The sequence below is a fragment of the Tachysurus vachellii genome, chromosome 13, assembly GCF_030014155.1.
Source record: "Tachysurus vachellii isolate PV-2020 chromosome 13, HZAU_Pvac_v1, whole genome shotgun sequence".
NCBI classification, from domain to species: Eukaryota; Metazoa; Chordata; class Actinopteri; order Siluriformes; family Bagridae; genus Tachysurus; species Tachysurus vachellii.
Genome location: NC_083472.1, coordinates 5,237,333 through 5,251,047, shown reverse-complemented (window position 1 = coordinate 5,251,047; position 13,715 = coordinate 5,237,333). Strand labels below are relative to the sequence as shown.

At 34.2% G+C, this 13,715-nt stretch overlaps 2 protein-coding genes across 5 annotated transcripts in view; one reads left to right on the top strand and one right to left on the bottom strand.

Moving 5' to 3' along the window:
* Positions 1 to 860, bottom strand: part of ckap5 (cytoskeleton associated protein 5) — a 29,771-nt gene extending 28,911 nt beyond the window's left edge. For both annotated transcript variants that reach the window (XM_060884729.1, XM_060884727.1), the window contains exon 1: positions 766 to 860. The gene's annotated coding sequence lies outside the window, so the exon portion shown is untranslated. The remainder of the gene's footprint in view (positions 1 to 765) is intronic.
* Positions 861 to 3,444: 2,584 nt separating this feature from the next.
* Positions 3,445 to 13,551, top strand: cstpp1 (centriolar satellite-associated tubulin polyglutamylase complex regulator 1). Of its 3 annotated transcripts, none has more exons than XM_060885199.1 (9): positions 3,445 to 3,577; positions 3,728 to 3,827; positions 5,058 to 5,188; positions 5,535 to 5,619; positions 5,724 to 5,809; positions 8,318 to 8,504; positions 10,865 to 10,974; positions 11,075 to 11,138; positions 12,046 to 13,551. In XM_060885199.1, the coding sequence occupies exons 1-9, from the start codon at positions 3,529 to 3,531 to the stop codon at positions 12,209 to 12,211; spliced, it is 978 nt and encodes a 325-aa protein (XP_060741182.1). In that variant the 5' UTR covers positions 3,445 to 3,528; the 3' UTR covers positions 12,212 to 13,551. The 3 variants fall into 3 exon arrangements, with proteins under 3 accessions (XP_060741182.1, XP_060741181.1, XP_060741183.1); XM_060885198.1 differs by having other exon boundaries at positions 3,446 to 3,577; positions 3,725 to 3,827; XM_060885200.1 differs by lacking the exon at positions 12,046 to 13,551 and having other exon boundaries at positions 3,446 to 3,577; positions 3,725 to 3,827; positions 11,075 to 11,142.
* The last annotated feature ends 164 nt before the right edge of the window (positions 13,552 to 13,715 follow it).

Below are 13,715 nucleotides of genomic sequence, written 5' to 3'. Positions count from 1 at the left end.
TAAACCGTTAGTTTTGGACAATAAACTATTTTGCTATCTATTTAAAACAACATAAATATCTAGAATTTAGTGACCATTGAATAATATTACTCTTTATGGTGTTTTTACGAGAATGTTATCATTTGGTTTAATAAGTTTTGCATCTAAATAACGACTCTGGAAAGAACTGACTAAAATATAGGCGATTAAAGCTAACATATTAGCCAAACATTTCCGAGCTAAAATGCTCAAATTTTACCTGTTTGAACAAGTCAAAGCTTTAAGTAACAATTTAAGTTGGTAATTAAAAAGTGCAAACATGAGAATCCAGCACGAAATTAGTTAGCATAACGCAGTATACAATGCAGGCACAGCTTAGCTTAGCATAGCACAGCACAGAATAGCATAGCTTAGCATAGCATAGCTTAGCACAGCATTCACCTAGCAACGACACAAATCGCTAAATTGGACATTTTTACTGGCAAGAGCAAACATGCAGGGGGATAAAAGCGGATCCGTCTGATAGATTTTATAATTAATTCATGGCTGTTTGGTGTGGGTACAAATTCAACACGGCACACACTTATTGTTTGACAGATCTCACACACAAACACACACACACTCACTCACACACAATCACACACACACACAATCACACACACACAGAGGAGGCCATGAAAACGCAGTAAACAGTCCCACATAGAAGCGCTAATCCACTCACACGCCTTCAGACTATATTTACAAATATTTTAGTCCTGATATCTGAAGGTTTAAGCCGAAGGTTACCTGCTTTAGGACAGGAAGACAAGGCGCAGAGCTTCAGCCGGAGCCGAGATGTGCTCTCATTTCTCTGCCGGGCTTTGAAACGCCTCCAAGGGCGGAGAGTCAGAGGGAGGGTCCGCCACAGCCTACCAGCTTCCTCTTCAACATCCACTAACTTTCACTATAATATCCCACTAATGTTCATAAACATTGGGAACCAGACGGTGTATATAATAAAAGCAAACTAACAGCATTCGTAACTGCACACTGGATTTTACACACATTTCAAATGAAGGATTAGATATAGTCAGGGAGATTGTGATAGTCAGGGTGATAGTGACAGTGAGAAACAATGACAGGTTCAAGATCTAAATAGATCTGATTCATGAACAAATTTCTACACATATTTATTTTTTATGTACTTCCTAAAGGATGGCAGGGAACCTGGAGCACACACAAACACACACACATATATATACACACAATCTGTATTGTCTTGTCTTGTATAGTATAGTGTTATTTATGTCTGTATTTTTGAGAGTCACAAACAGCTGGAACCAAATTCCTTGTGTGTCAACACACTTGGCCAATAAACCTGATTCTGATTCTGATTCTGATTCACACATACACACAGACACATACATACACACACACAGCAACACATACATACATACATACACACAGACACATACACACACAGACACATACACACAGACACATACATACATACACACAGCAACACATACATACATACATACACACAGACACATACACACAGACACATACACACAGACACATACATACATACAGACACATACACACACAGACACAAACACATACACACAGACACAAACACATACACACAGACACACATACACACACATACACTCACACATACACACACAGACTCAGATCTGTTTGCACATATAACTCAAAAACTCAAAATCAAGTTAAACTGCAAATAATGTTCATATTTTTTCTATTCATTGAAATGAATAAATATCAAAATAAAGACTAGTAGTTAAATCTGAACTGAGGACATATTTGGAATATATTTACCACTTAAAATATTATTACTGTCCACCGTTATAATGCTAGAGATAACCAACTGTATGTTAGTTGTTAGTGCTATTATTGATTGAAAGTCTGTCATTTCCTTATTTAAATTTCAGTGACTGATTGGTTTTTAATAAAACCAGCAAGTGACAGTAAAATAATGCACTGATTTAAATGTCCAGTGCAACAGATAGACCTACAACTCATTTTAGACAAAGGTTTTTGTCTCAGAAAAAGGCATTTTGCGTGTCAGAAAAATACAATGCTTATGATGAAATGTCAATAAAAAATAGTATGTATAAAAATATATTTCACACATGCATTTATATAAAGTAACATCATATAAGCAAGATGTTACATCGACTGTCACCACTAGATGTTGCAAAAACTCCTGTTGCGGCGGTATCCAGGTGGTGCCGCGTCTCTGTGTTGCTATGGAGTAACAACGCGGTGACGTCACATCCGTCTAGAAATTGAATGATTTGTTTGTAGGCATTTTCTTTCTTTAATAACCAACATACCGTAAAACTATATTACATATAAAGTTTGAGCGTATTTAAAAATGTTTTAGAACCATTAAGCTATAGTCTGCAGATCCTTTACATAACCAGTAAAATAATGAAAGTAATTACAAGCTGCATTTTGAAATATATATATAAAATATATATATATATATATATATATATATATATATATATATATATATATATATATATATATATATATATATATATATATATATATATATATATATAAAATATAAAATATATATAAAATATACATTTTGAACTCTTTTTTAAAATACAGGTTTGCTTCTCTACAGAATGGGACGTAATCAAAATAAATCTTAAACAATATCTTGTTTTCTGCTTATTTTTGAAGACAATTTGAATTTAATATTTATTTTGTAATTTTCTAAATCTTTTTTTAATTCCTTAGTATTATATATATATTTAAATGCTGCCTGATTTTATTTTTCATTTTTATATTTTCAAATTTTTTTATTTTATTGTTTCAATAACAAATGATAACAGCAAAATGCAATTCCATATTATTCAAATTTTAGAATAGTAACATAACATAAATGAAAAAAAAAGGAATATAAATAAAAAATAAATTACACACAATGGATATCGAGCAAAACAATTAACACAGAGAAGAGGAATTAACAGCCTTGTAAAAGTCTAAAGTTTTGACAGCTTTTCGGCTTGTGAGTCCTTTTAAAGTTTCGAAAAATACATTTTCATTTCCAGCTTAAAATGGAAAACGTTTGGTTTCTTTTCATACATTTATGGATACGAAACTTTCCAAACTAAAATAAACAGATTTAAAATAAAAATACGACATTTCGCCATTTTACATTCCTCATAAAAAAAAAAAAACATCTTTTTTTTCTGTATATTAATTTTTGTCCCACAAAATGATTAAAAAAATGTTCATCAATCCAAAAAAAATCTAGTGTACATACAATAAAAAAGGATACACAGCGGTATTTATTTTACAAGATATACAAGAATCTGATATTATCTGATATATATACATTTTTAAATTTTTAATGCTGCCTGATTTGTTAAACATATTGCTGTCTGTTATGACGGTACTGACATGACTTTTATATTACTTCCGGAACCGATCATCACGTGGCCACCCCAAGTGACCACCCCACGTGGTCCTATGGGTCACTATACATAGATATATATAGATGTATATATCTATGGTCACTATAGAGGTATGAAAATGAACACAGATCGTTTTAAGGTCCCAGCAGAGGAGTACCTAAGTATGTTATTGTCATTACATAGTCTTATTTATTTATTTATTAATTTATTTTTTTCTGATCTAATGCTTTACTTATGATCTCTCACAATGCACTGATAAGTCTATATATATATATATATGTGTGTTTAATTGTATTTGTGCATTGCAGCAGACACCAGCACTCTTTTCTATCTGAATGATGCTGTGACTCAGCTGCTGGAGCACAGAGAGGAATTCATCCAGTTCGGCATCGTGAGATATTTCGCAGAATAGTGAGTTTAACCTGAAATATCAGACGATATGAAACGAACACAGATCTGTATGTCTGCACAGATTTCTCATGTCTCTGGACATGAGAGTTTTCTGTTTAATATGACAAACAAACTAATCAATTAATTAACAATTACGAGTTGCTTCATATAATTGCTTCATATAATAAAATTAAATCCATACATTATCAAGTATTTGATAAATACACAAATCTGCAAAAAAAATATTAGCAATTATACATATACACTTTATTATTGTGTTATAATATCTATTATTATTATTTAACATGTTTATAATGAAAATCTATATTTGCTGCTTTATTATGTATATGTGTGTGTATATATATATATATATATATATATATATATATATATATATATATATATATATAATCTACAAAAAATAAATCCATACATTATCAAGTAATTGATAAATACACAAATCTACAATATATAATTATAATTATGATATTGTAATATAATTATACATATATACACTTTATTATTGTATTATAATATCTATTATTATTTAACATGTTTATAAAGAATATATACAAAAAATATATTAGCAATATATATATATATAAAATATAAAAAAGAAATATATATATATATATATATATATATATATATATATATATATATATATATATATGAAATACACATATAAATATTAATATAATTAACAAATTTCTATCTATAGTCACAGCTCCTGTCCAGTTGATCTTTTTTTTTTTATATAATACGACTTTCTTCTATTGCTCAAAATTGTTGGTATAATTAAAAGAAAAAAATCTGTTAGAATGTAAAATATAAAAAAAAAGGAAAATATTGAGAGAGAAAAATTTTGTGAAAGAAAGAAAGCAAGTGTGTATCAGTGACATATTTATTTGTGTATTTAATCAATTGTTCATTTACTTTGTGTTTATTGTTTGTATTAAATGTTACTCATTATAGAAGAAATATTCAGTGTTGGATGTTTGCTTCCTTCGTTACAAGGTTAAAAATAAGGGATCTACATGAGCGACTATGTTTTGCAGCACACACTACCTTCAAAACACTTCATGTATACAAGTTATACTACATTTACATTTATGGCGTTTGGCAGACGCCCTTATATCCAGAGTGACTTACAATTTATCTCATTTTATACAACTGAGCAATTGAGGGATTCGGGCTTTGCTCAGGGGCCCAATGGCCGAATGTCTTAGCTGACGATTTGCTGTTTTGCAGCTTCACCAGCGTGAAGAACGGAAACCATGTTCTCTTCAGAGAATTCAGCTACATTAAAGGTACAGCACACAACCGAACTTCCTTCATTCACATCTTCTGGAAATGCTTCAGACAGATTGGAAAAAACAGAGGTAGGTGTGTGTGTGTGTGTGTGTGTGTGTGTGTGTGTGTGTGTGTTATATCTTGAATATCTGACCGCATTGTCATTGCAGGGACATTTTGTGGCTGGTCCCCATTGGGTGTCTTTAAAAAAAATGCAGCTTTTATTTATAAAAATAAAGGAGCCGACGTGTTTCCTCATTTTTGCGGTTGAGGTTAAGGCAAAATTGATATTTTATCTGTCAGTATATAATAATAATTAATTAATAACAAAGGTCATTAATTAATAAGAAGGTCCTTATGAGAATAGTGAGACGTGTGTGTGTGTGTGATTTGTTTCTGTACACTTGTGAAGTATTCACGTTATCCTCTTTACAGATTTGCTGACGATGACGGAGTACACGTCACTTCTCCAGCTTATATGCCCAGACTTTCCTGCTGAAATGGTGCAGAACACGGCCAAGTAATAAACCTCTTTTATTTACGCTGTCCAATTTTCCACAGGGTCCAAGCGAAATTCCTGCGTTTTCATTTTCAGCTTAGTAAACAATGATGTCTGTATTATAGGATTGTCCTGATGGAGGACGCTATGGACTGCCCCATGTCTCTCTCTGATTTTATCTACGCTTTCCAAATCCAGTTTTACTATGAAGGCAAGTACTTCATTTCCCACTTATCTTAAATGACCAAGCCAAGAACTAACAGACCGAAGCTCCAAGTCTAATTTATGCAATAGAAACCAGTCTAATCTTAAAAAAAATAGAAAGAAACATAAGAGCATGAAGCGGCTTTACAGAAATCTGGATGTAGATTTAGATCCATAATGAGAAGTCAAGTCAAGTCAAGAAGCTTTTATTGTCATTTCAACCATATATAGCTGTTGCAGTACACAGTGAAATGAGACAACGTTTCTTCAGGATCATGGTGTTACATAAAACAAAGACAGGGCTAGGACTTAAGTAGTCTTAGCCACATAAAGTGCAACTGTGCAACCTGGTGCAAACAGTGCAGACAAGACAAACAAGACAGACAAGACAGTGCAGGACAAAAGACAGTGCTGACAAAAAGTTACAACACAATACAAAAAGTACAATGCACTTGTTGGCCAGACGTCGCCTTCTTCTACAGTGGAAGTCCTCAGTCCCACCATCTCACTCACAATGGCTAAAGGATACAGCGTTTTTTATTAGGCTTGAGAAAATTAAATAAACGATAAGAGGTAATACCTCCAGGTTTTTTCATAAATGGCAACCGTTTATCTCTTATTTCATAGGCCTTCAGGTTTTGCCGGATTAGGTTTTCTTTTCTTTTGTAAAATGAAAATTATTGTTAGATAATTAAAAAGGGCCAGGACCCGGGGTGGGCGGGTGGTGGGTGGTTTGTTTTCTGATTTTCCTTTTTTACTTCCTTTTTATTATTGTTATTCTTATAATTCTTTTACTTACTTTTACTCCTTTTTCATGTAAAACCAAAATGGGATTCTGTATTGTTATTTGATTTTGTTTGCAATAAAAAGATTTCGCAAAAAAAAAAAAAAAAAAGTACAATGCACAAAAGACAATAAACAGTAAACAGAAACGGCGCCGACCGACCAGTGTAAATACTGTATGTGAATACTGAATGTTCAAACAATATTTCGTGCAGTAATACTAGAATGAACACAGTTTCTTAGCAGCAGGTCTTTGAGATAATGTATAGAATTGTGCAAAAAACAGCAAACGAGTGAAATATTGTATAGTATGTGCAAAATGACTGAAATGTTGGACAGTTTGTGCAAAAGAGCAAAAAGAGTGCAAAACAGCATGTAAACAGTTTGATGGATGTAAGCAGCATGTAAACAGTTTGATGTGTCAGTGTGTGTGTTTGGTGTAGGTCTGTGCAGTCCATACAGATGATGTGCGTGTGTACAGTATGTTGTGCTCAGTACAGTACAGTTCAGTTCAGAGAAAGGAGCAAGCCGGAGGTATCAGTGGAACTAGACTCCAAAGGGAACGTCTTCTGGGTGACTACAGATTAGATATCATACAGCAAACGACAGTGTTTGTTGACCCGGGCCTCTACTTTAGATGCTGGATAGATAAAGATTAATTGAATATAAAACAACTTTAATGATTCAGACTACTGGCTCAGTGTGATGGTTGGATTTGGATAGAGGATGCGAGGTGTTTTGTACTTGTACTTGTTTTTGACAAGAGAAATGAAATAAAATTACTGCACATCTAATCAGCATCAAAGCTACGATGACATAAAGAATAAGAAGCATTTATTTATTTGTATGTTACAGCGCAGGGGATTGAATTTCTTTGCATATTTCAGCTTGTTAGGAATTTTGGGTCAAAGCACAAGGTCGGATATGATGCTGCACCCCTGGAGCAGAGAGGGTTAATGCTCAAGGGCCCCACAGTGGCAGCTTGGTGGTGCAGAGGCTTGATCCCCAACCTTTTGATCACCAACTCAGAGCCGTAACTGTTTGAGCCACAGTCCACATTTAATTAGTTATCTCATTTCAATTCGCAAACTATTTTGAGACCCCAGGTTAAGAACTGCTGTATTAGACTATACAGGTGTAGAAAACTAAAGCCCAGCAGTACTGTGTTGAATGTTCAGAGTCCTGGGATGAGCACAGCACAGTGTTAATGATCACAGCAGCAGCTCTTAGGTGTCATTAACCACTGAAGCTTGAATCATTAAGACAGATTTTAGTATATTTCTTTATAGCTACATTAGCATTACAGCTCATTCAGTACTAATGGCACTAATGATGGACTTTAGACATATTACATTCGTTAGGTCCATATGGTGCACTTTGCTCAGATGATGTAGTCTTGCTACGTCGGCGATGGTTTCCCAGAGAACATCAGGAACTCCAGCTCAGTAGAAAAAATATTATTGCTTATTTTTAGTTATTGGGTTTTTTTTTCTGCTTCATAGTCATTTATATAGATTTTTTAATCTTCTGTATGTAAAACACTGTTGAATTAAAAATAAAATAAAAAAATAATTGCATTAATAAAAATGATGATGACATTGTGTGAATTCCTCTTGGAAATGTTGCTTTAAGGTCTTAATATTCTTAAAGTTTTGGATGATGTTTTTATTTATTTATATTTATTTATTTTTTCTTTTTTGATTCAGTAAATCCCTTCTTGTTTCTCTGCCAGAGTTCCTAGAGAGTGTGTTGGTGATTTATGAGGACTTGCTTGAGGGAAAGAACCCGAACACCGTCATCGTCCCGACCTCGACGTCAGCCGAAACGATATCCAGCGAGGAGACGGACACACAGGAGGGCGTGGACTCCTCCGTCCTGCTCGAGTGTATCGAGGGACTGTGTGAACGCTTTAAACACAAGTAAGACACTTCGCTGTTAAAGGTTTAGTTTTCGCGCTTTGTATTTGATCACAGAATCATGCATTAAAATAAACGCTTCTCATATGATAACAATTTTGTTGAAACTTAAGACTTACTATGAGTTCTCATCAGTCACAGTGCACTGTCCTTTTATATTAAGTGAACAATTCACAAATCATGCCTTAGTGTGGATTTTTGGCATCTTGAGGGAATCTTTGTAAACATCAGTCGAGTAAACATCAGTGTTATTTACAGGTGCTTCTGAAAGATCCTGCAGGTTTTATGAGGACAAATTAAAATCTTTTCCAAGGAGTGTAAATGTACGGAAGCGTATTGCATTCACTTGAGGAAAAAAAATCTACTGTTTTTCTGAATTAACGAGTTAATTATCTGAGAATTATGAGATAATTTTTCATGAATAAAAAGTTTTTTTCTTATATCCGTGAAGCATACCATATCAGTTCAACTGATCCTGGAGAAACACAGCAACGTCAAGCAGATCAGAATGTTCTTTTCGTCTGAACAGGCGCAAAGTCTTGAGGTGTCTGCGCAAAGTTGACGCACTAATAACAATACCATTTATATTACTTAAAGACAGCAGTATCTCCCAATGTCTCAAACCCAAAGTAAAATAAAACCGGATTAAACTTGAAAGGCGGGACATGTTTACTTCCATGCAATCCACCTAAAATAGAGATCCTGGCAGGATTTTGAGGGATCTCATTAATTCAGAAAAACAGAACAATTAATTTTTTTTTTTTTATGAAAAATGATCTCATAATTCTGAGATAATTAACTCATTAATTCTTAAAAACAGAGTGAAAAAAATGTTTTTCAAAAAAATTTTATCTCATAATTTCGAGATAATTAAGTCGTTAATTCAGAAAAACAGAGCAAAAAACTTTTTATTCATGAAAAATTATCTCATAATTCTGAGATAATTAACTCGTTAATTCAGCAAAACAGAGTAGATTTTTTTTCCTCAAGTGAATGCAATACGCTTCCGTACAAAAATTATTATTTTCTTTTTTGCATTGCCTAAGTTGTGTTAGTTTTACCACCAGGGCCGATATTCATAAAGATTCTAAGAATGATCTCTTATCTAGAAAAATACAAACACTTTTATCTTAGAGAGGAAGCGAGGCTTAACCCTGTAACTAAGTATGACACGTTCTCTTGAAGATTTACAATTACATTTCATTTACATTTCCAGCATTTAGCAGACGCCCTTATATCCAGAGCGACTTACATTATCTCATTTTTATACAACAGCTGAACAATTTAGGGTTAAGGGCCTTGCTCAGGGGCCCAACAGTGGCAGCTTGGTGGACCTGGGATAGAACTCACAACCTTCTGATTAGTAGCCCAACACCTTAACCACTAGGCTACCACATAAAGACTGTGATTGGTTGTCTAATAAATAAATAAAACGGAGCGTTTATAAAATCTGGTCCAATAAAAGCCTTTTCTTTATTCACTTTAAATTATATTATTTCTGCCTCTGCGGCATTTCGACACTGTTTTGGAGATGTTAGAGTATCTCTAAATGACATAGCAGCAGAATATATATATGTGTGTATATATGTGTATCTATAGTATTTCTGTGCTGTGTCGGAGATGTTATCTCTAATATGATTGGTCACAAAAATAATGTCAGGACTCAGCCCGCACTTTGGCCACGTGCTTTTGTTTGTTTTGTGTCACGTGTCTGCCCCTCCCTTGCCTCTTCCTCCCCTCCTCGGCACTCCTGTTCCTCATGTATCTAATTGTGATTAGTATTTAGTCGACCCACGTTGCCTTAAGCAGCACAGAATACTCTGTTGTTGTCTGTTCTTGTCGTCTGGTTTAGTTTTCGTCCTTGTCCCGGTTTCATGTTTTTTAGTTAATAAACCCTGTTTTATTTTACGCTATCCTGCACTTGGGTCTGTTTTTACCCTGCTCCCCTGACAAATAATCCCTACGCGATCTAATCTGTATCACCTTATTAACTCATTATCATTATTAAATAATGAATTGTATACAATACATTTCTTCTCCCTCTTCACCGTTCAGTCATTTTCTCCTCTGATAAAGAACCATTTAATCCTCTTAAATGTCCTCCTCACTGCTCCTAAGACTTTTTGACCTTATGAGCTCTTTTAATAGTTAAGATGCTTTATGGTTAAGAACTTTTTTCTTTACTACGATCTACTATGAATTTTAAGAGGAACCGCCCACAATTCTAAGAATTTTCATAGAATTTCTTCTCTAGGAGAAACTCTTTACAAAAAGAATCTTTATATGAATATGGGCCCTGATCTTAAATATTAAATATACAAAATATAATCTCTGTAGTGTATCTTGATCCTGTCTTTTCCTAGACATCCCCCTCTCTCTGCCATTAAGGAGGTTCTGGAGAGCAGCACGCGAGTCTCTTACTACAGCTTCCTGATGGCTTTGTCCAAACATGAGGGAATCGATCAGGAAATCGGTGAGGTTTCAAAACCGGCAAGAAGGGATTCTGAAGATGTAGTATAGTAGTGAGTAGTATTGAGGAGACAAAAAGTTGACATATCTTCCTATTTTTCCAGGTGCTCTTCCGAACAGATCAGACCTGCTCATCGACCCTGAGATGGATCAGGAGTTAGAGAGGCTGTGAGTTCTGTTATCCTTTAGTCAGTAACAGTGTCTCCAGAATATGTCACACATACCCCTTTTCCACCAAAAAGAACCGAGTGCTGGTTCAGAGCTAGCACTGGTGCTGGTTCAAAGTTGGTTCCACTGGTAAACCTTCTAAGAACCGGTTTGCCTTTCCACTGGCTAAAGAGCCGTCACAGAGCCGAGTCTGACGTCACTGTATACGTGTCACGTGTCCCAGCAAATTTAGCGCAGCAGCGGCAAACACAAACACATCAACAATAGCGGATGTTGCTTTACTGTTAATGCTCATGGCTTTGTGAACCTACATTAACACCCAAACGGAGCGAATCCAACGTGTACGTGCAGCTCCATGTAATCTGTATAAACGGAGGTTGTAACCGAGAAAGTACATAACGTTATTTTTCATTAACACAGAAAAAAGTTAGCCTTAGCATGTAGCTACTTACTATCATGTGTGCTTAAAGTAAAAGTGTATTAAACATTAGTATACTTAAGGTACATTATCAAATGCGCTAACAGTAGCCCCGCCCACAGCCCCTGACACAAGCGGTTCTTAAGTCTAGACCTGCAAAGTTTCGGTGCTACTTAAGAACCACTTTTCCTGGTTCAGAGCCGGTGCTTTGGCGGTCGAAACAGAAAGAACTGGTTCTAAATTAGGCTCTGGCTCTGAACCAGCACTCAAACTGCCTCGGTGGAAAAGGGGCAACAGTGTCACGTCGACATATCTGTCAGGAGAAGTCCTTTAAAGCAAGCATGCATCCAATCCGAACACACAGAGCAACTGTTAGAGACTTGTTGGAGTCAGTCATGGGGTTTTAACTCACAAATAGAAAAGAATTTTAAAGTTCATTGTATCCTACTCTGATCCTTGACGGCATGGCTATATTGTGTTGTGTTGTAGTGTAGCTCAGGTGGCTATCAGTCCAACATCGAACAGCAGCGGCAGTGCACAAGGGCTGAAGGATCCGTGCAGGAAACCATCGCCGCGTAAATCCCTACAGCAGCGCAAGAGGATCGAGATGGAGAGCGACGGCTCCAACGAGGAAACCGACTCCTCTGAGAATTAAGACGCCTTCGTTTTGCCTTCGCTTTATCTAGGGATAGGGATAGATATATTATTTTAAATTAAGTTCATCTTTTTTAAATTAAATTAAATTTTAAATGAAATTAATTTAAATTAAATTCACTTATTTATTTTTATTCTTATTTTTTTTCTTCTTGTTATTATTAATATATATATATTTATTTTTCTCTCTCTTCTGTTTCCATACTTCCGTAAAGCTGCTTTGAGGCAATGGGAAATTTGTTAAAAGCGCTATACAAATAAATTGAACTGAATTGAATTGAATTATCTAAACACCAAAACCTCTGATTGTTTGCACCGTATCCGACTTTGCCAAATCATTCGGCAGAAACGTCTCTGAAAATTAAGCAGATCTACATAACAGTGCGTTCCAATGTTGTGTGCTTTGTTTAAACGTAATTATTGTACATTTTCTCTATACATGTAGAAATACAACCTGTGTCCTTGAGTTGTATTTTTGTTTTTCTTAATATTTGAATTCAAATATTCTTATTTGATCCACATAAGCAGTGATAAGCAGTCTTTAGGAATCGTCAGTGATTTTTTTTTTCAGCACTCTACATTTACAGTTATTTACTGGGCTTTTGAACAAAATGTAGACGTGAAATAAAAAAGCTGCATAGTTGAGCATTAAAGGCCTTCCTTAAAAAAATAGTAGTTTGGCCAAAACCACAGTTTTGACCAGATATAAAGCCATCCAAAAGTACATAATTAATTTTGTAGCCTCACTTCATCTCTGTATAACTATTTCTTCTGTCATCTCCAAAACAATTGGCACCCTTCATAAAGATCGGCTCAAAAACATTAATAATTAAAATTCTTTTCAAAATGAAATTAATTCATTTAAAAAGTTGAATAATTCTGAACCTGATGCCAATATTTAAATATTTATACTTGAAAAATATTATAATCCCAATCACTTCTTAGATTTTAAGCCACACGCTTATCTGAGTCTGATATCAAACCTATACTGAAAGTGGTTACGGTGTCAAGATACTATATATTATTTATTTTATTTTCATTTTATTTTATTTGACTTAACTCCCTACAAGCAGTTTGTCATGGGTTTGAAGCACAGTTTTAGCAATTTGCTTTATTTTTTAAAAACATTTGTTGCTTATTCAAGTTCACTTATACAGTATGTTTTTATTGTTTGATTAGTTCTGCAATATCCTTTTGTATATTTTAGAGAAAATGAACATGTCTAGTTGCTATAAAATGCGGTTTGGGTATATGAAGTATGTAATAACTAATGAATAACTAATGATAACTAATGAAGTATGTAATAACTAATGATAACTAATGATAACTAATGAAGTATGTAATAACTACTGAATCACTATAACTAATGAAGTATGTAATAACTTATGATAATTAAAGTATGTAATAACTAATGAATTACTAATGATAACTAGTGAAGTATGTAATAATTAATGAATAACTAATGAATAACTAATGATAACTAATGAATTATGTAATAACTAATG

Coding starts and splice junctions, on each gene's coding strand:
- cstpp1 (XM_060885198.1), top strand. CDS start 3,529: ATGAAAATGAACACAGATCGTTTTAAGGTCCCAGCAGAGGAGTACCTA. Junction 5,620..5,723: donor ATGGTGCAGAACACGGCCAA/GTAATAAACCTC, acceptor TCTGTATTATAG/GATTGTCCTGATGGAGGACG. Junction 8,505..10,864: donor TGTGAACGCTTTAAACACAA/GTAAGACACTTC, acceptor GTCTTTTCCTAG/ACATCCCCCTCTCTCTGCCA.